Source organism: Acinonyx jubatus, chromosome D3 (genome assembly GCF_027475565.1).
Source record: "Acinonyx jubatus isolate Ajub_Pintada_27869175 chromosome D3, VMU_Ajub_asm_v1.0, whole genome shotgun sequence".
Classification (NCBI taxonomy): Eukaryota; Metazoa; Chordata; class Mammalia; order Carnivora; family Felidae; genus Acinonyx; species Acinonyx jubatus.
Genome location: NC_069392.1, coordinates 19,649,496 through 19,675,047, shown reverse-complemented (window position 1 = coordinate 19,675,047; position 25,552 = coordinate 19,649,496). Strand labels below are relative to the sequence as shown.

Here is a 25,552-nt window from a genome sequence, read left to right as displayed (position 1 = left end):
GGGACTCCAGCTCTCTCCCCAAGGAAATCTTCTCCTCTGGACTCAGGGATGGTCAGCTCACCACTCAATGTCTCTGGGCTCCAAGAGTCCGAGGAGAATTGAGGGTGAAGGGCAAATGAGTAGGGGTTCCTGCTGCCAGAGGGACCATGAGGTGTGGGAAGGATTCTGGGGATGGCTCGGGCACCGGTTCCCATCCTTGGGGGATCCAAGGCAGAGAACTGCCTGATGAACAGTGAGGACAGCCTTGGTCTCGGTACTTGGAGACATGGAGAAGGAAGTGGGACAAGGGGGTCAGGAAGAAAGGAAGGACATCACAGGAGAAGGGGGCTGTGGGTTCTGGGCCTTCCACCTCCATAGGGACACTCAGGAAGCCAGCAACAGGACAGTCTCAGGACACTCAGGCAGCAAAGTAAATGCCTTCACCACCGCAGGAAAGCCTCCTGAGCAGATAGATACGTTGGGCCTGGGTCTCCAGGTAGGAAAAGGTGACAGGTCTTGCCAAGACCTCAGAAATCTAACGATGGACAGACCCCCAGTAAACTTCACAGAACAGGGAGACCCTTCAGAACAGACATAGCCCATCCTTAAAGTTGGGTTCCGCGAGTCCAAGGAGAATTGAGGGGTGAAGGCAAAGAAGTGGGGAGCTTGGGCTGCTAGCAGGGCCATGGGGTGTGAGAAGGATACTGGGGACATTCAGGCATAGTATTCTGTCTTTGGCTCGTCCCAGCTGGAGGGCTGCCTGGAGCACAGAGAGCAGAGCATTGGTCTCGGGACTTGGGGACATGGAGGTGGAAGTGGGACAAGGGGGTGAAAGAGGAGGCAGGTTGTCAGAAGAGAAGGGCCCAAGGGTACTGGGACTTCCCACCTCTAGAGGAACAGTAAGGACACCAAGATCAGAGCAGGTCTCAGGAGAGTGTCCTCTAAGGGAGGTGTGGTCCATGAGCAGATACATGGATCAGAGTCCGCTGCTAGGGACAGGTGACAGGGACGTTGACTGCCAGCCTTCCAGAAATGGTAAACAGACAGACACCCAAATAAACTTCACAGAACAGGGAGACCCTTCAGAACAGACATGGCCTAACCTCAAAACTGAAAATTCACCTCACCTGAAAACTCTCCATCTTACAAGACTCCCTGTAATCCAGCTCCAGGAACTCCCACTTCTTACCCACTCAGCATCCCCGGGGTCGGGGGTGGGGGTCCTGTTGGGAGGTGGGCAAGGCTGCAATGATGGTGTGAGGGGCTCTGGAGGCAGGAAACCTACTTTTCAAATGGGAACACAGCCCTGCAACAAGGACAGACTAGATACAGGGTAACCAGGTAAGGGACCTGGCGGATATGGCAGTGATGCCAACGTCCATGACAGACAGACAGAATCACAAGGGAAAGCAGGTCTCAGAGCCAGTGCCACCAAGTCCCAGGGGGAGGACTGTGTGGATTAGGAGGACATGTGACCGGGAGAGAGTCTGAGGCCATGGAGGGACCCACACACTACTGAATGTGGCAGTCAGATTCATTCCAACAGAAGGTGAGTGACCCTACCCATGGCTGACCTGAACTCAGCCAGCTGGAGCCCTTGAGACCCAAGCCATGGACATGACAGAGCTGTTCCCCACATCAGGACTGAGGTAGGAGCTTCAGCCATGGACACCTGATCTCTGACTCATGCCCCTCCCCACCCCACAGGTCAGCCCAAGTCGGCCCCCTCGGTCACACTCTTCCCGCCCTCCAATGAGGAGCTCAGCGCCAACAAGGCCACCCTGGTGTGCCTCATCAGTGACTTCTACCCCAGCGGCTTGACGGTGGCCTGGAAGGCAGACGGCACCCCCGTCACCCAGGGCGTGGAGACCACCAAGCCCTCCAAACAGAGCAACAACAAGTACGCGGCCAGCAGCTACCTGAGCCTGTCACCGAACCAGTGGAAATCTCGCGGCAGATTCACCTGCCAGGTCACGCACGAGGGGAGCACTGTGGAGAAGAGTGTGGTCCCCGCAGAGTGTTCTTAGGTCCCCGAGACTGTCAGGGATGGAGGCCTTCCTCACCCAGATACACCTTCCCCAGCTCACCATGTACCCCTGAGAGCCAACTCCTGGATCAGCTCAGACCAGGAAGGTCACACACCCTCCCGGTTTCTATTTGTGCTCAATAAAGAACTTATCGTTTATCATTCAACATTTCTGATGTGAATTCTCTGTCTGTTATGTCTGGGTTAAAGGCTTAGTAATTAAGAGAAGGGACAGTAATGGTATGAGATTCTATCTAACCGCCATCCACCCAACTAACCCTAAAAGGACCCCATTGATGCTGTCCCCCTGGCTGTGACCCAGAGTAGGAAATAATCCTGTAGTACCAGCACCCAGGATGCAGTCCTTGCCACCTGGAAAGGGAGAAACTGAGTGAGAAGGACCAGGGAGGGCCTGCAGGGTATCAGGGAGAAACAAGGAGAGTCCCAGGAGCCAGCAGTGGGCAGAAGCAACAGTAAGGAGGAACAAGGTCCTTGAGCAGAAAAAATGGTCTTTAGGAACAGAAGTGGATTTCCCAGTTCCATACTAGTGATCCACAGGGGAGAATGACTAACAAACGAGGGGGTCCATAGTTGGTCCGTTAGCAGGAAGCCATGGAAAGCATCTTAGAAGTACATTTCTCAAACTCATAATTCATGTTAGGTGAGTAAAGATGCTAACAAGGCCTACTGGGAAACAGTTTCACATCTTGTAGCCTATCCCTTCCCGAACCTACTTGACTCTCCCAACCAACTCAGGAAGCCCTGGAACACTCTTCAAGACAGCAGTGTTCACCCGCACTAGTGCTGGGAACTTGAGGTCAGGATGAGGCACAAGGACAACCAGTCTATGTGGTTTTGGGCCTAGGTCCAGGTCAGGCTCAAAGGGACCCGAACAGAGGAGCTGGGACCTCAATCGTGAAGTCTCATCATCGGAACTGAGATCAAGGAGAGAGTTACTTTATGGTTAGGTTATAGATGAACGCGATGATATGACCCTGTATGTGGTAGAGACATGGAGAACTGAGTAAATGACAAAGGACACCTTCTTGGGCACATAATGGGCAGCCAATGATTATCCCAAAGAGAGGGAGCCAATTTGAATTCAGGAGTATAGTTCAGCTGGTGCAGACCAGCCCAGGCAGAGTTGTATGGCCTGAAGGCTACAGCAAAGTAAGGATCCCCTTCCCCAGGTACTGAGGGCCCACCGAACCGCCAATGCACAAGCCTCCATCACTCACTGTGGCTGAATACTGAATGCACCTGTGGACTCCTATCAGAGACATACTCATTCTGAGGTCACTGAAGCAGTAGAGGTCAGTCTCGTAGAGATGCAGGCACAACCAGCCCTCTGTTTATGTCTTCAGCTCATCACAGACAAGGAGCTGCCTTCACCAGACCTGCAAGGGAGCCAGGTCAGCCCAGGGACAGAGCCTACAAAGCCCAGGAGTTCTGAGAGCACAGGGACCCCTTAGAGTTTTATCCCAGCCACCTCAGCCCTAGGGAAGCCTAAGAGGGAGAAGGATATTAGGGGGTCTTAGTATCCCACAGCAACTGCTGGCCACATTTCATGGATCTGAATGCTGAGCCCCAAATGAGGGAGAAGGCCACCTGGGTGTAACTCATATCCATGACCCTGCTGTAGAATGCCAAAATCACCCCACATCTGGTACTGCCCCACACTATCATCTCTTCTCGTAATTTTCTTGTGAAGTGTGCATTAAAGATAAATGAAAACACCAGAAAGGGAGATAGAGGAAGAAGAATACCTCCATGTTCCCATCAACTAGGTCCCAATCTATCAATACCTTGATGATGCTGACACAATAACAAAATAATTGCTCTGTTATGCAATATTTGGAAACAAATTCCAGATATCACATCTTTTTCTCAATAATGATTTCATCTGTGTTACCAGAAGATAAAGGCCTAAACAGAAACTAAAGTAGCATGATCAAACCGATGTAGACACTGAGAATAAATCCTTAACCACCAAAATACTTATCATCAAAGATCTCAAACTTGTCACAAGTGAATGCATGGAATGATATTGTTGATGCTATCATTATTTGGGGGGACTTCCTTTTCTCTTTCTGAGTATTGAATAACATTTGACAGTGTGATTGGGGTATGTGTCTTCACGTGTCTTGGATCTGTAAGAATCTCCCAAATCACTCTACTTCTCCTTGCAAGGAAGGGGCTTCGGGGGCTGAGCTGCTGGTCCTGGGACTGTCCCATGGTGGGGATACAGCCACAACCTCCCAGAGTTGTATCTGAGCCATCCACTCTGCTTCCTCATCCTGCAAAGGGCTTCTGGCATCAGATCCTTCAGGAGATCCAGTTTGTACAACGTCAGAATCACCTCCCTGGACACTTGGCGACTTTGCATCAAAGGACCCACATCGAGTGGACATTTTTAGGTAGGACTAGCTGCTTTGATGTTCAATGACTCCGTCCATCAGATGGAAAGGGTGCATCATGGCAATATTTCATTTCTGTTCTCCTTCTCCTGGGAGGGCTGCCACATACCTAGGTGGGGAGTACCTTTCATGTGCAGGGAAAAGAAGAAATGTGCACCGTTCCCTGCTCTTCCCTACTTCACAGGATGATGACCGGCTCCCTCCACTCTCCCCTGATGACTAACTTCCATTGGTAACCTGGTACATCCTGGGATTGACCAGATAGGCTGGTGGAATGCATTGGGTTGTCCACTATACATATGGAAATGTAGCTGCATCTATGGACATTAGTCTAGTCGGAGCCTCTTCAGGTGGCTCCTGGGTACACTCACAAGACCCCAGGTGATCTCTATAGCTCCTGCTATCTGATGGACAACATATTCTACTTCACTTGTGCCTACCCGCTCCAGGCCTGAAAGTGGTCACTGATGCCAGTTCCTTTTTGTGGCAGATGGAATTTAAGACTCCTTGAAACAAGCAGAGCAACAGTCACACAGCCAACCTTCCCCAACATGGCACTAGATAGGGGTTTGGCTAGGGCTGTTCCCCAAGTCACCAGGACATAGGCTGGCACGTCCCACAAGAACAGGACAGACTTCACTTGGGACAGTCCCAAACTAGGACATCCCCTCAGAAAATAAAGCTGAGCTCTATGGAATCATGGTTGGGGGCATAGGAAGTTTCCAGTGGCCCATGCACACAGGCCAACCTGCTATCACCTGCAGAGAAAAGTTTGGGATGAAGGTTAAACTCCCTCCCTCACCTGATTGTCTCACCAAAAAATTAGGATGTTTCAACATATAGAGAAGCGATTCCCTCTTCAAATCCATAGATCCTTGCAAGTGACAGAGAGGCCCTCCACAAACTCATTCCAATTCCTAGGAGTTATAGGTTGGGACAGCATTCAGACACCTACTTCTTTGGAAGACTTGATTCCAGGATCCTGTGGCTTCACACATGGGGACATTGACCCTGTTATCCACTAGAAGAGGAAGACCTGTGGCCCCCCACTGAAAAGACACCAGCATGGAGCAGTGCCCCCACCTCCTCCATCACAGCTGCAAGTGGGGGGTCTAGGGGGTGGGGCAGGGACTCCCAGGCATTGGTTTTTGTATTAGCATGTATCACAGTGTTTTCTTTTCGGCGAAGGGACCCGGGTGACCATCCTAGGTGAGTCTCATCTTCTCCCTCTTTCCCTGCTTTCCCACATTTTTGGGAAATTTTCTGCTATTTTTTTTCTTTCTGTGTCTTTTCTCAACTTGGTCACTCTTTCATCTGGGACCCCAGTCCCTGGGACCCTCATCTCCTTCCCTCCCTCTACACTGTCCTGCTTGCTTCTCTGGTCAACACAGCCCCTCCCCTACCAACTGAGAGGCAGAGGATGGTCGGGATGAGCTAAAAACTCATCTGTGTGTCCGCCGGGTCATCCTGGGTCCCACATGTGCTCTTTTCCGTCTACTGTTGTAAGGCCTTGGACAACGTTTGTCTCTGGGACTCACTAAGGGTACCCATAAAAAAGGGAAGAGAGAACAGGGAGCATTGAGGGGGTGACAATGTGGAGTATTTACTGGGTCAGGCACCCTCAGAGCCAAGGCTGAGGACACAAACGACAAGGTTCAGGGCAGAGCCTGGGGATCAGAGTCCGGAGTCAGCAGTGGTGCAGGTGGAGCTCCCCCCAGGCCTTATGGAGTGGCCATATAGAGTTGGCCTGGGGACTCAGACAAACTTGCCAGAGGCAGGATGGCGCTTGTAGGAGTAGATGCCAGAGAAAGAGTCATGGAATGAGAAGATGTGAGACATGAGTGGATTCTTGAGTCCCTGCAGGACACACATCTGCAACAAACACAGGAGAATCTATGGCATGAAAGCTCTCATGAAATGACTGATTGCAGGACACAGGGACTGGGGCTGCAGAAAGGCTGTGGATTGAGAGTGATGCAAGGCCACGCAGACACACTCTGTATGATCAGCAAGGATCCTACCCCATCAGGGACAGCCCAGGAGAGACACATCTGGGTAAAAACAGACCCCTTAGGGCAAAGACCTCACACAAGACTCAAGATAGAATGGTCCACAGGATGAGCCAATAGGAGGTCAGAGAGCTCACATAATAGCACTGGCCACAGAGGACAAAAGTAGAGCTGAGACAGACACTGTCAAAAGTCAGAGGAGGCAGGAGCAGGACAGTGAGAGTTAGATGTCTGGGTGGAAGGAAAGATCTCAGAAGAGTCTCAGGATGGGTAGTGATAGGAATCCACCTCAAAGGTTCCCAGCAAAGGTGGGGAGATGATTGAATAACACCTTAACCCACCCACCCACCCCAACATGGATTCACATGGACGCAGAGTGAGAACTGGGTGCCTGACTGAATGTTCAGGTACCTGTACCCACGTGAAGGCCGATGTCAAGTGAAGTGACCCCAAACGCGGAAGCTGGGCTTCTGACCTCCTGTCCCTCCCCCACCCCACAGGTCAGCCGAACTCCTCACCCTCAGTTACCCTCATCCCACCCTCCCTTGAGGAGCTCAGCGACAACAAGACTACCTAATGAATAACTTCTACCCCAGCTGCTTGACGGTGGCCTAGAAGGCAGATGGCACCCCTGTTACCAGGGCATGGAAACCACCAAGCCCTCCAAACAGGGCAACAACAAGTAAGGGCCAGCAGCTACATAAGCCTGTCACCTGTCAAGTGGAAATCTCTCAGCAGCTTCACCTGCCAGGTCACGTACCAGGGGAGCACTATGGAGAAGAATGTGGTCCCTGCAGAGTGCTCTTAGGTCCCCAAGACCCTCACCAACCCAAGGGTGTGTGCAGCCATTGGACCTACAGGAAGGATTCCCCTTGCACCAGGATGATTCCAGCCCTTCTCCCTTCATTCAATCAATGCTCAATAAAATGTCCTTTATTCAATCAGAAATCACACTATCTGGTCATTTGTGTTTAACATTTTGTGCCCTGAACTCAACCATCCTTGGAGTGAACACAGGTTCACTGGCTTTATGGGGAAGAGCCAGCAGAGCAGCCCCATATTTCTTTGTGGAACAGATTCCCACTCACCCAAATTTGCACACACAATATTCTGTACTCGCAACGGAAGCAGCAAGACCCAGAGTACCAAGGTCCACACCTGTGGATCTTGATAGACTTCTGTAGGCCATTTCCACCCCAACCATTTTCAGGATCATAGCCCTTGATTCCCATGGCCTCTTGGTTCGTTTCCAGTCTCCACTCCGGTCCTGGGACCTTATTCACTGGGACCAGCCCAACTCACTGGGATGTCTCCCTTCCTTGAAGGCCCCCACGCAAGGCCATGCTTTTTGTGGTTTCCTACACATTTGGAAACTTCCCATCATCACATCCTAGAGAATCTTTCCTTCCACAGGGGCCCCGTGCCCCTGCCTCCCTGGGAACATTGCACTGTTCCCTTCCCCAGACCTGCCCTGCTGCACTCATTATAGGAAACTCAGTCTCTAGACCCTGGTCAGTATCTCCCACACTCCCACTGGGGGCCTCTCCTTCTACATGTGTCACGGAGGACCCAGTTGTATTCAAGGCCCCTGGGAGACAGAGACACCTTGGAGTTATGCACAAAATACCACTAAAGTTAAAATGTCCATGCGTATTCATTGGGGCCATGAATCCATGTCAAGATCCCATTCTGAATTGTGTCATGGATCCATCTGTGCGCACAGTCATTTTCTGGAAAGTTGTGAATGGGCCTTGAGAACCAGGAAGACTCCACTGCTAGCTAGCAGAGCTAGCTCAGAAGGGCAGGTCTAGGCCCATAGTCACACAGACAGAATATACATGCACACACACCCAAAAAACTTGCGTGCACACACCAGGACACACACACACACGCCTGCTATTGTACACGTGGCCATGTTGGGCATGTGTCTAGGACATGTGGTGGCATCCAGAACCCTCCACGGGCCTCAGCTCTGCAGAAGGCACAGGCCTCGTGATGTCTGTGTTGGAAACTGTGCTGTCCGATCTCCCAGGTAGCATTCCCCAAGCAAGCTGAGCCATACACAGAGCTCCTGCCAGGAGCTACCTGAGTTATGATATGTCATTCAGGCATTCCCTCCTACCCCACCATGGTGGGGGTTGGGGGGAAGCTTACCCCATGAGGAAGGGAAGGTGCATTGGGGAGGGGGTGCCCTGTCTCAAGCTCCCATGGGCCAGCCCAACCCCCACAAAGAGGAGGCTGGACTCTGAGCCTCCCAAGCAGCTGCAGGTGGGCCTGGGGAAGGGGGAAGGGTGCCAGGGCTGACAGAGGGTTTGTGTTCAAAGCTGTATCACTGTGTTATGTTTTCGGCAGAGGGACCAAGGTGACCGTCCTCGGTGAGTCTCCCCCTTTCTCTCTCTTTGGCAACCAGAGTGAAAATTGGGGCAATTTTTCTCTTCTTTCTGTGATGACTGTGCTTGGGGTCTGAAACTCTCTAAGGTCTGGGACCTTCACAGTTTGGGGCTGTCCCTCACCACTTTAGCTTGTTCTCTCTTGTCAGACTCCTGGTCGGGGAAGCTCAGGTCAGTCCCAAGGACCCCTTCCTGTTCCCCCTCACTGTGACCCAGAGCACTCTCAGGGGGCTTCTCCTCTGGACTCTGACACAATCAGCTTCCTTGGGGTCTGTCATCCCCCAGATGTGGGAAATGAGGGACTGAAGGAACACAGGACTGGGGAACCTGGGCTGGGGCACAAGGGCCATAGGACCAGTAAAGGATGCTTGCATAGCTCATCTGTCCAAGTGTGTATCAATCACACTTGGGTTCTATGCTCTCCGGGTTCTAGGTGGGAGCTACTGAGAGGTTTTGGGAGGAACTCTTGGTTGGCCATGGAATAAAAGGGAACCCAAGGCAAGGGAAACGAGAACAGAAGGAGGATTTCCTGGGACAAGGTGGCCTCAGAGTGCTGGGTCCCTCATCCTTCTCCAGGACACACAGGACCTCCTCACACAGGACACGGCTCAGGACACTCAGGCCCCAAAGCTTGTCCCACCCATATTAATGTTGGAGGAGAGACCCCTGAGCAGATACTGGGGCTGGTGACTCCTCAGGGACGGGAGACAAGGATGGCTGCCAATGATAGGCACACTGTGATGCTAGCACAGCAGATGCCCCAAGATAACTTCACGTGCAAAGTGACCCCTCAGAGAAGCCCCAGATCCAGCCTCAGAACAGCAGATTCACCTCTTCCAGAAAGCCTCCACCTGCTAGACTAGATTCCAGCTCAAGGGCAGACACTCTCTCCCCCTCAGGCAACCTTAGAGGGGCTTTGTCAGGAGGTGGGCAGGGGCTGCAATGAGGGATCAGTGGGAATGTGGCCAAGAAACCCCCTCCTGGAAGGGGATGAGAGCTTAACACCAGGACAGACAGATACTTGCATGAGCACCCCTTGGAGATGGACCTGGCAGGACATGCCACAGGACAGACAGGTTCCACAGGGAAAGATTAGGTGTCAAGCACGATAAAAGTCAGTAACACGGGAGCCTAGAGGCAATTAGGAAAGTGATGAGTACAGTTGAACCTGAAGAGGGACGAGAGCCACAGTTGGGCTCAGATCTCCCAACAGATGGACACTCAGTTTCTCTCCAACAGAAGGTGAGTGACCTTATCCACCGCTGACCAGACCACAGGGAGCAAGAGGCAACTGAGGACCAAGCTTTAGATATGACAGAGCTGTATCCCACTTCAGGACAGAGATAGGAGCTGACTGAATAAGCATGTGAACTCTGACTTGTTACCTCTCCCTTGTCCCACAGGTCAGCCCAAGTCCGCGCCCTCAGTTACCCTCTTTCCACCCTCCAATGAGGAGCTCAGTGCCAACAAGGCCACCCTGGTGTGCCTCATCAGTGACTTCTACCCCAGTGGCTTGACGGTGGCCTGGAAGGCAGACGGCACCCCCATCACCCAGGGCGTGGAGACCACCAAGCCCTCCAAACAGAGCAACAACAAGTACGCGGCCAGCAGCTACCTGAGCCTGTCACCGAACCAGTGGAAATCTCGTAGCAGATTCACCTGCCAGGTCACGCACGAGGGGACCAGCGTGGAGAAGAGTGTGGTCCCTGCAGAGTGCTCTTAGGTTCCCAAGGCTTCCAGGATGGGGGCCTTCCTCACCAGACACCCCTTCCCCAGCCCACTGTGTAGCCCTGTGAACCAACCCCTGGATCAGCTCAGACCAGGCAGGTCACACGCCCTCCCTATTTCTACTTGTGCTCAATAAAGACCTTAGCACATATCACTGACATATCTGGTGTGCATTCACTGTTCCACGTAACTCTGGGTAAGCCTCAGTAATTAGGGATAGACTTGTCAAGTGAGAACCTATTTACCCACTTTCCCTGTGTGCTTGTCAGCCATGGCCTGAAGAACAAATGGTCCCAACTCAACGGTTGCAGTCCTTGTCCCCATGGGAATGGAGATGGGCCCAGTGAGACAGACTGGGGTCCCAGTGGGGATCAGGCAGAAACAAGGAGGGTCCTGGGGACAATGGGTCTGTTCAGATTTGTGTGTGGTCAGTGAGGCTTAGCGTCACCCTGGCACTGCCTGAGACCTCAGTCATGAAAGTCTGGGGACCTGACACATTAGTTATGGTTGCATTACAGATGGAGCAGGTGATGTCAGACTTCATAACATTTGGGGCAGGTGGGTCACGGGAGAACAGGGTGAATAGGAAAGGGCACCATCTCAGCCACACAAAGGGCTGCCACTGATTGTATGAAAGACAGAGACATTTCAAACTCAGGAGTAGAGTTAAGGGAGGTCAGACCAGCCAGAGGCCCATGGCAAGGCCAAGCTTCCCAGATGTTGCAGTGACCCCAGACACCAGGCCTGAGGACTCTTCCAGCCTCCAACACTATGGCCGTGTACAGAGTGCACCTGTAGCTTTGTTCTTGGACAAACACACTGCAGGGCCTGAGGCACTCATGTCAGCCTCTCAGAGGTGCAGGCCACACTCACTCTGCCAGTCCTCCAGTCCTAGGTTGGACAGATACCCTGTCTGAGCCTTCAGCTCATCAGGGTCCGGGAGCTGCCTTCACCAGACTTGTTGGGGGGCAGGAATGCCCAGGAACAGAGCCTCCAAGGACAGCATGCTCTGGGGCAAGAGTGGGTCAGAGGACAGGGGCCCCCAGGAGTTTTTAAGCAGTGAACAGTCCCCAAATCTATAAGATGATAGAAACTTTGGGATCAGCATCTACATGAACCTATTCCACAGTTGGGAAAGCTAAGACCCCAAGGAACAAAGGGGGGGGGGCCACTCAGGCTTCCCTCATTCCAATGGTCCTGCTGGGGAGAATGACATCCTCCCCCATTTAACCTACCCAGAACCACTGCCACCCCTAGACAAACTCTTCCATTCGTTGTTTTAAATGTTCATTATGAACTACACAAACTGAAGAGACAGAGGCAAGGGAGAAACCCCATAAACTCAGTGTGGGATCTGATCATAACACACACACAACCACACACACAGGAAAGATCAGGAGGAGCTGGGGTAGAAGGTGTTGCACAGGGAGCCAGAACGGGAAATGAACAAAGACAGCTCCATCTCTGTCGTCCCTACCAGAGTCAGCCAGTAGCAATAGAAGGGCCTGGGGATTCTTATCTAGGCTGGAGCAAGACAAGCAACCTCATGAGCTGTTGGCAAGGTGTTTACACACTAATCAAGAGCAGACCAAGGAAGACGGCCAGAGTTCTGGCTCAGTATGCCAATTTGTCACAGAAAGAAGGATGCCAGACCTGTGTGAGCTCTGCAGGTGACGTCCCCAGGCCATGATTCAGGTGAGGCACTGGTTGTCAGTGTCCCTCCTCAGAACGTGAAGGTGTAAGGCAGAGGTACAGTATGTGTCTTGCTTCATGGGGACCAGCCAGTACTAGTGATGCTCCTGTATGTGGGGCATTTGTGATTCTCAGTCAGTTCAAGGGTCAGACACACACCTCAACACTTCAGCTCAGGGCAAAGTTGTAGGACGTAGTGACTGTAGCCCACACACCGGGGGCCACCAGGTCTATCCAGCTTACATTCAGCCCACAAACCCCTACAGCGTGACAGCTGCCCTCATGGCACTCAGGACAGGGACTAATCAGTAACCATCCACTGTACCATCGGAAGAACAAACCAAAGGCAGGAATTTGGGAGCTCAGGACCCTACAGAAGAATCTAAGTGCTGAGGGAAACATGAGTCTCCTCCCAACACTTCCCATTCCTGACTCCAATCCTCCATGGTTTCCTGTGCTGAGGATATGATGGCATATCCAGGACCATCCCCATGAGTCCCAACTCTGCAAAGCACTCCCAGCTCCATCACCTCTGTGCTGAAGTAGCCTGCTCACCCCTTCCACAATGACATCCTGACACAGACTGAGAGAACACAGCGCCTTCCTAAGGACGGCATTAGCTGGGAATTCCAATGCCATATCTAGAGGGGTCTCTCCAACCCCTCCCCATAACTGAGGATGGAGAGAATATGAACCCTCCATGGAACTGAAATTCCAGGTCCCCAGGGGGCACCCCCGTCACCCACCCATCTGCCTGACCAACACCCGTGACAAGGAGGCAGGGCTTTGGGTCTCCCGTGCAGCTGCAGTTGGGCCTGGGTCAGCGGTGGAGGGGCTGACAGAGGGTTTATGTTCAAGGCTGTATCACAGTGTCCTATTTTCGGCGGAGGGACCCATCTGACCGTCCTCGGTGAGTCTCCCCTTTTCCCTCCTCTTTTGGATGCAGTGTATAATTTCAGGCTATTTTTCTCTGCTTTCTATTGTGACCTGGGCTTAGGCTGAAGGTCTGTGGGGTCTGTAAATTTTGCCTCTTTTGTCTACCCCTCATCGCCTCCACTGGTCCCATCTTGTCGATGTGTGGTCAGGGCTATAGGGGACCATCCCCATTAACCATTCCTGATCTAGACCTGAACTCATGCCTCACTGTGGCTCCAGCTTTCTCCCCATGGGAACCTTCTCCTCTGGACTCAGGGATGGTGGGTTCCCCACTCAGAGTTTCTGGGCTCAAAGAGCCTGAGGAGAATGAGGAGTAAAGGGCAAGTGAATGGGTGTTCATGCTGCCAGAGGGACCGTGGGGTGTGGGAAGTATTCTGGGGACGGCTCAGGCACTGGTTCCATCCTCGGGAGGTCCCAGGCAGAGGAGTGCCTGAAGCACAGTGAGGAGAGCCTTGGTCTGAAAACTTGGACATAGAAGAGGAAGGGGGACAAGGGGGTCAAGGAGGAAGGGATGACATCAGAGCAGAAAGGGGCCCTGGGTGCTGGGACCTTCTACCTCGACAGGGACACTCAGGACACTAGCAATAGGACAGATGTCAGGAGACTCAGGCAACAAAGGTAAATACCTTCACCATCACAGGAAATCCTCCTGAGCAGATAGATATGTGGGGTCAGGATCTCCAGATACAGACAGGTGACAGGGACAGGGCTTGCCAGGCACTCAGCAATCTGAAGACAGACAGACCCCCAGTAAACTTCACAGAACAGGGAGACCCTTCAAAATAGACATAGCTCATCATTAAAGCTGGGTTCTAAGAGTCTGAGGAGAAGAGAGGGGTGAAGACAAGGAAGTGGGGCACTCAGGCTGCAAGCAGGGCTGTGGGGTGTGGGAAGGATTCTGGGGACGGCTCAGGCATAGCATTCTGTCTTCAGCTCGTCCCAGCTGGAGGGCTGCCTGAAGCACAGCGAGCAGAGCATTGGTCTGGGGACTTGGAGACATGGAGGTGGAAATGGGACAAGGGGGTCTCGGGGGAGGGAGGTCATCAGAAGAGAATGGCCCCAGGGTTCAGGGACCTTCCACCTCTAGAGGAACAGTAAGGACACCAAGATCAGGACGAGTCTCAGGAAAGTGTCCTGTCAGGACACTCAGCCAGCAGGGGTACATCCCTTCAAGCATGCCACAGCAAGAGAGCTCTGTGAGCAGATACATGGGGTCAGAGTCCCCTGATAAGGAGAGGTGACAGGGGCAGTGACTGCCAGGCTTCCAGAAACAGTAAGTGTTTAGACAGACCCACCAGAAAACCTCACAGAATAGGGAGACCCTTCAGAACAGACATGGCCTGACCTCAAAACTGAAAATTCACCTCACCTGAAAACTCTCCGTCTACAAAACTCCCTGGAATCCAGCTTTAAGAACTCCTACTTCTTACCCACTCAGAATCGCCAGCAGGGGGTCCCTGTTGGGAGGTGGGCAAGGCTGCAATGATGGTGTGAGGGGCTCTGGGGGCAGGAAACCTATTTTTCAAATGGGAACACAGCCCTGCAACCAGGAAGACTGGCTATTGGGGAACCAGGTAAGCAACCTGGGGGATAATGGCAGTGGCACAAACATCTAGGACACACAGATTTACAAGGGAACGCTGGTCTCACAACCAGTGCTACCAAGCCCCAGTGGAGGACTCTGTGGATGGGAGGACATGTGACCTGGAGAGTGTCTGAGTCCATGAGGGACCCAGACATTGGGTCAGATTCGGGCAGTCAGATTCATTTCAAAAGAAGGTGAGTGACTCTACCCATGGCTGACCTGAACTCAGCCAGCTGGGGCCACATGAGCCCCAAGCCATGGATGTGACAGAGCTGTTCCTTGTATCAGGACTGAGGTACAAGCTTCAGCCATGGACACCTGATCTCTGACTTACGCTCCTCCTCACCCCACAGGTCAACCTAAGTCGGCCCCCTCAGTCACGCTCTTCCCGCCCTCCTCTGAGGAGCTCAGTGCCAACAAGGCCACCCTGGTGTGCCTCATCAGTGACTTCTACCCCAGCGGTTTGACGGTGGCCTGGAAGGCAGACGGCACCCCCGTCACCCAGGGCGTGGAGACCACCAAGCCCTCCAAACAGAGCAACAACAAGTACGCGGCCAGCAGCTACCTGAGCCTGTCACCGAACCAGTGGAAATCTCGCGGCAGATTCACCTGCCAGGTCACGCACGAGGGGAGCACTGTGGAGAAGAGTGTGGTCCCCGCAGAGTGTTCTTAGGTCCCCGAGACTGTCAAGGATGGAGGCCTTCCTCACCCAGATATACCTTCCCCAGCTCACCATGTACCCCTGAGAGCCAACTCCTGGATCAGCTCAGACCAGGAAGGTCACACACCCTCCCGGTTTCTATTTGTGCTCAATAAAGAACTTATCGTTTATCATTCAACATTTCTGATGTGAATTCTCTGTCTGGTTATGTCTGAGTTAACGGCTTAGTAATTAAGAGAAGGGACAGTTATGACACGTGATTCTATCTAACCGCCATCCACCCAACTAACCCTAAAAGGACCCCATTGATGCTGTATCCCCCTGGGTGTGACCCAGAGTAGAAAATAGTCCTGCCATACCAGCCCCCCAGGATGCAGTCCTTGCCACCTGGAAAGGGAGAAAAACTGAGTGAGAAGGACCAGGGGTCCCCGTAGGGTGTCAGGGAGGAACAAGGAGGGTCCCAGGAGCCAGCAGTGGGCAGAAGCAACAATAAGGAGGAACGAGGTCCTTGAGCAGAAACAGTGGTCTTTAGGAACAGAGGTGAACTTCCTGGTTCCATACAGGGTGACCCAGAGGGGAGAGCGACTACCAAATGAGGGGTCCATGGTTGGCACCTTAGCAGGGAGCCATGGAAAGCTTTGAACAATACATTAGAAGTACATTTTTCAAACTCACAATTCATGTTAGGTGAGTAAAGACGCTAAGAAGGCCTACGGGGAAACAGTTTCACATCTTGTAGCCTATCCCTTCCCAAACCTACTTGACTCTCCCAACCAACTCAGGAAGCCCTGGAACACTCTTCAAGACAGTAGTGTTCACCCACACTAGTATCTGAAACTTGAGGTCAAGATAAGGCACAAGGACAACCAGTCTATGTTCTGATGGGCCTGGGTCAAGGTCAGGCTCAAAGAGACCCTAACAGGGGGCTGGGACCTCAATCATGAAGAGTCTCATCATCTCAACTGAGATCAAGGAGAGTTACTTTAAGGTTAGGTTAAAGATGAAGTTGATGATATGACCCTGTATGTGGTAGGGACATGGAGAACTGAGTAAATGACAAAAGACACAATCCTGGGCACATAATGGGTATCCAATGATTTTCCAAAAGAGAGGGAGAAATTCGAATTCAGGAGTATAGTTCAGCTGGTGCAGACCAGCTCAAGCAGAGTGAGTGTGGCCTAAGGGCTACAGCAAAATCAGGGACCTTCCCCAGGTATTCAGGGCCTGCAGATCCCCCTAGGCTCGAGCATCCTTCACTCACTATGGCTCAATCCCGAGGGCACCCATGACCAGGTATCAGGGACACACTCACGCCCAGGTCACTGAAGCAGGCAAAGTCAGTCTCAAAGAGAAGCAGGCACAACCAGCCCCCTGTCTATGTGTCCAGGTATTCAGAGTCAAGGAGTTGCCTTCACTAGACCTGCAAGGGAGACAGGTCAGCCTAGGGACAGAGCCTACAAAGCCCAGAAGTTCTGAGATCATAATGGGGCAGACATGGGACTCCTTAGAGTTTTATCCCAGCCACTCCTGCCCTTGAGAAACCTAAGAGGAAGAAGGAAAATTAAGGATGGTAGTATCCCACAGCACCTGCTGGCCACATGTCATGGATCCGAATGCTAAGGCCTAAATGGGGGAGAAGGCCACCCAGGTCTACCTCATGTCCATGACCCTTCTGTAGAATGCCAAAATCACCCCACATCAGGTACTGCCCCACACTAATCATCTCTTCTTATAAGTTTCTTCCAAATGTGCATTAAGGAAAAATGAAAACACCAAAATAGGGAGACAGAGGAGTAAGAATAACTCCATGTTCCCAGCAGCCAGGTCCCAATCTATCAATTCCCTGATGATGTTAACACAACAACAAAATAATTGCTCTCTTATGCAATATTTGGAAACAAATTCCAGATATCATATCTTTTTCTCAATAACGATTTCATCTGTGTACTAGAAGATAAAGGCCTAAACAGAAACTAAAGTAGTATGATCAAACCCATGTAGAAATTGTGAGTAAATCCTTAACAACCAAAATACTCATCATTGAAGACCTCAAAGTTTCACAAGTGAATTCATGGAATTACACTGCTGATGTTGTTGTTATTTGGGGGTATTTCCTTTTCTCTTTCTGAGTATTGAAAATCATTTGACACTGTAATTGCGGGGGTCGGGTGTCTTCAGGACTGTTGGGTCTGTAAGAATCCCCCATCACTCTACTTTTCCTTGCAAGGAAGGGACTAAGGGGCTGAGCGGCTGGTGCTGGGACTCTCCCATGGTGGGGATGCAACCACAACCTCCCAGAGTTGTATCTGAGCCATCCACTCTGCTTCCTCATCCTCCAAAGGGCTTCTGGCATCAGATCCTTCAGGAGGTCCAGTTTGTACAACGTCAGAATCACCTCCCTGGACAGTTGGCTACTTTGCATCAAAGGACCCACATCAAGTGGACCTTTTTAGGTAGGACTAGCTGCTTTGATGTTCAATGACTCCGTCCATCAGATGGAAAGGGTGCATCATGGCAATATTTCATTTTTGTCCTCCTTCTCCTGGGAGGGCTGCCACGTACCCAGGTGGGGAGTGCCTTTCATGTGCAGGGAAAAGAAGAAATGTGCACTGTTCCCTGCTCTTCCCTACTTCACAGGATGATGACCGGCTCTCTCCACCCTCCCCTGCTGACTCATTTCTATTTGGTGACCTGGTACATGCTGGGATTGACCAGATACGCTGGTGGAATGCATTGGGTCGTCCACTATACACATGGAAATGTAGCTGCATCTATGGACATTAGTCCAGTCGGAGCCTCTTCAGGTGGCTCCTGGGTACACTCACAAGACCCCAGGTGATCTCTGTATCTCCTGCTATCTGATGGACAACATATTCTATTTCACTTGTGCCTACCCGCCCCAGGCCTGAAAGTGGTCACTGATACCAGTTCCGTTACGTGGCAGACAGCATTTAAGCCCCTTGAATGAAGCAGAGCAACAGTCACAGCAGATCCTTTCCAATATGGGACTAGATAAGGGTTTGGCTTGGGCTGTTCCCAAAGTCACCTGGAAACAGGCTAGCATATCCCACAGGACCAGGACAGACTTCACATGGGACAGTTCCAAACAAGGACATCCCCTTGGAAAATAAGGCTGAGCTCTATGAAGTGATGGTTGGGGGCACAGGAAGTTTCCAGTGGCCTATACACACAGGCCCACCTGCTGTTCCCTGCAGAGCAAGGTGTGGGAGGGAAGATCCACCCTCTGCCCTCACCTCATGGTCTCTCCAAGGAATTAGGATTGTTTGAACAAACACAGAAGGGATTTCCTCTTCATTCTATAAATCCTTACTCATGGTGACACAGAGGCCCTCCACAACTCATTCAAATCCCAGGAGACACAGGTAGAAACAGCAGATGAGATACCAACTTCTTCTAGAAGAATTGACTCCAACCATCCTCTGGCTGCACACTTGGGGACCTTAAACCTGTTATCTGCTAGTGGTGGAAGACCTTTTTCTCCCACTGAGCAGACACCAGCATGGAGCAGTGCCCCCCTTCCTCCATCACAGCTGCAGGCGGAGGTCTAGGGGTTTGGGGACGGATTCCACGTGGTGGTTTTAGTCTTATGCTGTATCCCAGTGTTTTGTTTTTGGCAGAGGGACCTGGCTGACGGTCCTAGGTGAATCTCACATTCTCCCTCCTTCCCTGCTCCCCCACATATTTGGGAAATTTTCTGCTATTTTTTTTCTTTCTGTGTCTTTTCTCAACTTGGTCACTCGTTCATCTGGGACACCAGTCCCTGGGACCCTGATCTCCTTCCCTCCCTCTACAGAATGTACTGCTTGCTTCTTTGGTCATCACAGCCCCTCCCCTACCACCTGAGAGGCAGAGGATGGTCGGGATGAGCTAAAAACTCATCTGTGTGTCCGCCAGGTCATCCAGGGTCCCACATGTGCTCTTTTCTGTCCACCCTTGTAAGATCTCTTATTGGACAACCTTTGTCTCTGGGAGTCACTAAGTGTCCTCACATAAAAGGGAAGAGATAACAGGGAGCATTGAGGAGGTGACCATGTGGAGTATTTACTGGGCCATGCACCCTCAGAGCCAAGGCTGAGGACACAAACAACAAGGTTCAGGGCAGAGCCTGGGGATCAGGGTCCAGAGTCAGCAGTGGTGCAGGTAGAGCTCCCCCCAGGCCTTATGGAGTGGCCATATAGAGTTGGCCTGGGGACTCAGACAAACTTGCCACAGGTAGGATGGAGCTTGTAGGAGTAGATGCCAGAGAAAGAGTCATGGAATGAGAAGATGTGAGACATGAGTGGACTCTTGAGTCCCTGCAGGACACACATCTGCAACAAACACAGGAGAATCTATGGCATGAAAGCTCTCATGAAATGACTAATTTGCAGGACATGGGGACTGGGGCTGCAGAAAGGCTGTGGATTGAGAGTGATGCAAGGCCACGCAGACACACTCTGTATGATCAGCAAGGATCCTACCCCATCAGGGACAGCCCAGGAGAGACACATCTGGGTAAAAACAGACCCCTTAGGGCAAAGACCTCACACAAGACTCAAGATAGAATGGTCCACAGGATGAGCCAATAGGAGGTCAGAGAGTTCACATAATAGCACTGGCCACAGAGGACAAAAGTAGAGCTGAGACAGACACTGTCAAAAGTCAGAGGAGGCAAGAGCGGGACAGTGAGAGTTAGATGTCTCGGTGGAAGGAAAGATCTCAGAAGAGTCTTGGGATGGGTAGTGATAGGAATCCACCTCAAAGGTTCCCAGCAAAGGTGGGGAGATGATTGAATAACAACTTAAACCACCCCACCACCCCACAACATGGATTCACATGGACACAGAAGGGGAACTGGAGGCCTGACTGAATGTTCAGGTAGCTGTACCCACATGAAGGCCGATGTCAAGTGAAGTGACCCCAAACATGGAAGCTGAGCTTCTGACCTCCTGTCCCTCCCCCACCCCACAGGTCAGCCCAAGTCCTCGCCCTCAGTTACCTCAGCCCACCCTCCCCTGAGGAGCTCAGCAATAACAAGGCCACCCTGGTGTGCCTCATCAGTGACTTCTACCCCAGCTGCTTGACGGTGGCCTGGAAGGCAGACGGCACCCCCGTCACACGGGGCGTGGAGACCACCAACCCCTCCAAACAGAACAACAAGTATGCAGCCAGCAGCTACCTGAGGTTGTTGCCTGACAAGTAAAAATCTCACAGCAGATTCACCTGCCAGGTCACGCACGAGGGGAGCACCATGGAGAAGAATGTGGTCCCTGAGGAGTGCTCTTAGGTCAAGACATCCCCTACCCACTCAAAGGGCTGAGAGCCACAGGACCTCCAGGAAGGATTCCCCTTGCACCAGGATCATCCCAGCCCTCCTCCCAGCACCCAATCATGCTCAATAAAATGTTCTTTATTCAATCAGAATTCAGGCTGTCTGGTAATTTGGGCTTAACATTTCAGTCCAGAACTCAACCATCTTTGGGGGAAAACAGGATTCTTTTGGCCTTGGGAAAAGAGCCCAGTGAAGGCGTCCTCATGTTTCATGAGGGGTTATTTTGCTCTCAGCCAGAATTCTCACACAATACTCCTGAACAGGAGATCAAAACAACAGAAATTAAAGAGACCATCCTCCACAATGTCTCTAGCTTTCCTTCTTGTGTTAACCATGCCCACTGCCAGTCATAGCTTCCCTCACTGATACCAGATCCCCTGGATTTCTTGGATAATTCCTCAGTTTCTCCCTGGACCTGGCACCTCACCATCTACAAGAAGCCCTCCTCTGAATATTCCCACTCTCCTCTTCCTATAGACCCCCACTCAGTGCCAGCTTTTCCCTGGTTTCCTACCCCATGTGGACATTCCCAATTGTCACAACCTAGAGCCTCCTCCCTCTCTCATGAGAACACCTGCTCCTACCTCCCCAGGAACACTGACTGTCCTCCACCCACAGACGCCCTGTCACACTCACTATAGGAGCCCCTGCCTGGGCACTGGTCACTCACACCCACACTCCCACTGCTGGCATCTCACCCCACCAGTGTCTCTTGGTTCACACTACATCCAAGTTCTCTGGGAAACAGACTCCAGCTTTGCTTTCTGGGACCCCTCCGAGGCCAGGCCAACCCATGAGCCCATCATTTGTCCTTCGTTAACCTGCCTAGGGTGTCTGTTATAAATCAAGACTCAGATTCTGGAAATGCGCTGTTGACAGGTTTCTCAACTGACTCATCTACTTAGGAGCTCAGTGTAGTATCTGATCATAACACACACACAAGCACACACACAGGTCCCAACAAACAGAAACATACATGCACACTCATGATGATCACAGAGACACTGGTCCATTTACAAAACTGCCATGGTGGGCATCTCTATGGAAAGATCAGGAGGAGCTGGGGTAGAAGGTGCTGCACAGGGAGGCAGGATATGACATGAACAGAGACAATTCCATCTCTGTCATCCCTACCAGAGCCAGCCACTAGCAATAGAAGGCTCCAGGGATTCTATTTGTGCTGGAGTGAGACAAGAAACCTCATGAGAAGCTGGAAGGGTGTTTACGCACTCATCGAGAGCAGATCGAGGAAGCCAGTCAGAGTTCTAGCTCAGTGCGCCAATGTGACAAAGAAAGAAGGATGCCAGACCTGTGTGTCCCCTATTGTGAGCTCTGCAGGTGACATCCCAAGGCAAGGATGCAGGAGAAGGCCATAGGTGTCAGAGAGCCTCCTCACAATGTGAAGGTCCAGTGCAGAGGTACAGTATGTTTTCCAGCTTGGTGGGGGAACCCTGTGCTAGTGATGCTCCTGTATGTGGGCCATGTGTGATTCTCAGTCAGTTCAAGGCTAGGCACAGACTCCGACATTTCCACTCAGGGAAAAACTGTAGGATGTAGTGACTGCATCCACACACACCAGGGGCCCAACACGTCTATCCAGCTTATGTTCAGCCCACATCTCCCTATACCATGACAGTTGCCCTCACAGCTCAGGATAGGGACTAAACAGTGACCATGCTACCTTCCTAAAGAACCAGCCAAAGGCAGCGATTCGGGACATCGGGGCTAAGAGAGACATCTAAGTGCTGGGGGAAACGTGATTCTCCTCCCAATACTTTCCATTCCTGACCCCAAACCTCCACTGCTTCCCCTGCAGATGATGTAGTGGCATATCCAGGAGCCTCCCCGTCAGTCCCAACTCTGCAAAGGGCTCCCAGCTCCATTGCCTCTGTGCTGAAACACCCCTGCTCACCCCTTCTACAATGACATCCTGACACAGACTGAGGAGAGCACAGAGCACCTTCCTAAGCATGGTGTTAGCTGAATTCTGATGCCATACCTAAAGAGCATCTCTCCATCCCCTCCCCATGACTGAGGATAGATGGATTCTGAACCCTCCATGGAACTGATTCCAGGTCCCCAGGGGTCAACCCCATCACCCACCCATCTGCCTGACCAGCACCCGTGACAAGAAGGCTGGGCTTTGGGCCTCCCGTGCAGCTGCAGGTGGGCCTGGGTCAGGGGTGGAGGGGCTGACAGAGGGTTTGTGTTCCAGGCTGTGTCACAGTGTGCTTTGTTCGGCGGAGGGACCCATCTGACCGTCCTCGGTGAGTCTCCCCTTTCCTCCTCTTTTGGCTCCAGTATACAATTTCAGGTGATTTTCTTCTGCTTTCTATTGTGACCTGGGCTCGGGCTGAAGGTCTGTGGGGTCTGTAAGTTTTGCCTCTTTTATCTGCCCCTTATCTCCTCCACTGGCCCCATATTGTCAGAAGTGCTCAGGGCTACAGGGGACGTCCCCGTGAGCCCTTCCTAATCTAGACCTGAACTCAGGCCTCACTGGGACTCCAGCTCTCTCCCCAAGGAAATCTTCTCCTCTGGACTCAGGGATGGTCAGCTCACCACTCAATGTCTCTGGGCTCCAAGAGTCCGAGGAGAATTGAGGGTGAAGGGCAAATGAGTAGGGGTTCCTGCTGCCAGAGGGACCATGAGGTGTGGGAAGGATTCTGGGGATGGCTCGGGCACCGGTTCCCATCCTTGGGGGATCCAAGGCAGAGAACTGCCTGATGAACAGTGAGGACAGCCTTGGTCTCGGTACTTGGAGACATGGAGAAGGAAGTGGGACAAGGGGGTCAGGAAGAAAGGAAGGACATCACAGGAGAAGGGGGCTGTGGGTTCTGGGCCTTCCACCTCCATAGGGACACTCAGGAAGCCAGCAACAGGACAGTCTCAGGACACTCAGGCAGCAAAGTAAATGCCTTCACCACCGCAGGAAAGCCTCCTGAGCAGATAGATACGTTGGGCCTGGGTCTCCAGGTAGGAAAAGGTGACAGGTCTTGCCAAGACCTCAGAAATCTAACGATGGACAGACCCCCAGTAAACTTCACAGAACAGGGAGACCCTTCAGAACAGACATAGCCCATCCTTAAAGTTGGGTTCCGCGAGTCCAAGGAGAATTGAGGGGTGAAGGCAAAGAAGTGGGGAGCTTGGGCTGCTAGCAGGGCCATGGGGTGTGAGAAGGATACTGGGGACATTCAGGCATAGTATTCTGTCTTTGGCTCGTCCCAGCTGGAGGGCTGCCTGGAGCACAGAGAGCAGAGCATTGGTCTCGGGACTTGGGGACATGGAGGTGGAAGTGGGACAAGGGGGTGAAAGAGGAGGCAGGTTGTCAGAAGAGAAGGGCCCAAGGGTACTGGGACTTCCCACCTCTAGAGGAACAGTAAGGACACCAAGATCAGAGCAGGTCTCAGGAGAGTGTCCTCTAAGGGAGGTGTGGTCCATGAGCAGATACATGGATCAGAGTCCGCTGCTAGGGACAGGTGACAGGGACGTTGACTGCCAGCCTTCCAGAAATGGTAAACAGACAGACACCCAAATAAACTTCACAGAACAGGGAGACCCTTCAGAACAGACATGGCCTAACCTCAAAACTGAAAATTCACCTCACCTGAAAACTCTCCATCTTACAAGACTCCCTGTAATCCAGCTCCAGGAACTCCCACTTCTTACCCACTCAGCATCCCCGGGGTCGGGGGTGGGGGTCCTGTTGGGAGGTGGGCAAGGCTGCAATGATGGTGTGAGGGGCTCTGGAGGCAGGAAACCTACTTTTCAAATGGGAACACAGCCCTGCAACAAGGACAGACTAGATACAGGGTAACCAGGTAAGGGACCTGGCGGATATGGCAGTGATGCCAACGTCCATGACAGACAGACAGAATCACAAGGGAAAGCAGGTCTCAGAGCCAGTGCCACCAAGTCCCAGGGGGAGGACTGTGTGGATTAGGAGGACATGTGACCGGGAGAGAGTCTGAGGCCATGGAGGGACCCACACACTACTGAATGTGGCAGTCAGATTCATTCCAACAGAAGGTGAGTGACCCTACCCATGGCTGACCTGAACTCAGCCAGCTGGAGCCCTTGAGACCCAAGCCATGGACATGACAGAGCTGTTCCCCACATCAGGACTGAGGTAGGAGCTTCAGCCATGGACACCTGATCTCTGACTCATGCCCCTCCCCACCCCACAGGTCAGCCCAAGTCGGCCCCCTCGGTCACACTCTTCCCGCCCTCCAATGAGGAGCTCAGCGCCAACAAGGCCACCCTGGTGTGCCTCATCAGTGACTTCTACCCCAGCGGCTTGACGGTGGCCTGGAAGGCAGACGGCACCCCCGTCACCCAGGGCGTGGAGACCACCAAGCCCTCCAAACAGAGCAACAACAAGTACGCGGCCAGCAGCTACCTGAGCCTGTCACCGAACCAGTGGAAATCTCGTAGCAGATTCACCTGCCAGGTCACGCACGAGGGGACCAGCGTGGAGAAGAGTGTGGTCCCTGCAGAGTGCTCTTAGGTTCCCAAGGCTTCCAGGATGGGGGCCTTCCTCACCAGACACCCCTTCCCCAGCCCACTGTGTAGCCCTGTGAACCAACCCCTGGATCAGCTCAGACCAGGCAGGTCACACGCCCTCCCTATTTCTACTTGTGCTCAATAAAGACCTTAGCACATATCACTGACATATCTGGTGTGCATTCACTGTTCCACGTAACTCTGGGTAAGCCTCAGTAATTAGGGATAGACTTGTCAAGTGAGAACCTATTTACCCACTTTCCCTGTGTGCTTGTCAGCCATGGCCTGAAGAACAAA

General features: G+C 52.2%; 3 protein-coding genes, 1 pseudogene and 2 gene segments (V, D, J or C); all 6 read left to right on the top strand.

Moving 5' to 3' along the window:
- The window catches only part of LOC106988621 (immunoglobulin lambda-1 light chain-like), a 505,411-nt gene extending 503,239 nt beyond the window's left edge, over window positions 1-2,172 (top strand). For all 3 annotated transcript variants that reach the window (XM_053206518.1, XM_053206516.1, XM_053206517.1), the window contains exon 4: window positions 1,687-2,172. In XM_053206518.1, coding sequence (XP_053062493.1) covers window positions 1,687-2,006 — 320 coding nt within the window. In that variant the 3' untranslated portion in view covers window positions 2,007-2,172. The remainder of the gene's footprint in view (window positions 1-1,686) is intronic.
- Window positions 1-15,601, top strand: part of LOC128312485 (immunoglobulin lambda-1 light chain-like) — a 442,895-nt gene extending 427,294 nt beyond the window's left edge. The window contains exons 3-4 of one of the 2 annotated variants that reach the window (XM_053206510.1): window positions 13,110-13,151; window positions 15,116-15,601. In XM_053206510.1, coding sequence (XP_053062485.1) covers window positions 13,110-13,151; window positions 15,116-15,435 — 362 coding nt within the window. In that variant the 3' untranslated portion in view covers window positions 15,436-15,601. The remainder of the gene's footprint in view (window positions 1-13,109; window positions 13,152-15,115) is intronic. The other variant, XM_053206511.1, reaches the window with a different exon arrangement.
- The window catches only part of LOC106988627 (immunoglobulin lambda-1 light chain-like), a 308,524-nt gene that overhangs the window by 269,596 nt on the left and 13,376 nt on the right, over window positions 1-25,552 (top strand). The gene's annotated exons all lie outside the window — the stretch shown is intronic.
- On the top strand, window positions 8,367-10,707 carry LOC113597987 (immunoglobulin lambda constant 6-like). The segment is given in 3 exon segments: window positions 8,367-8,463; window positions 8,594-8,806; window positions 10,225-10,707. Coding segments are annotated over 3 exon segments (630 nt in total).
- Window positions 16,364-20,710, top strand: LOC128312464 (immunoglobulin lambda constant 3-like; annotated as a pseudogene).
- Window positions 22,113-25,422, top strand: LOC128312463 (immunoglobulin lambda constant 6-like). The segment is given in 3 exon segments: window positions 22,113-22,173; window positions 22,882-23,022; window positions 24,940-25,422. Coding segments are annotated over 3 exon segments (522 nt in total).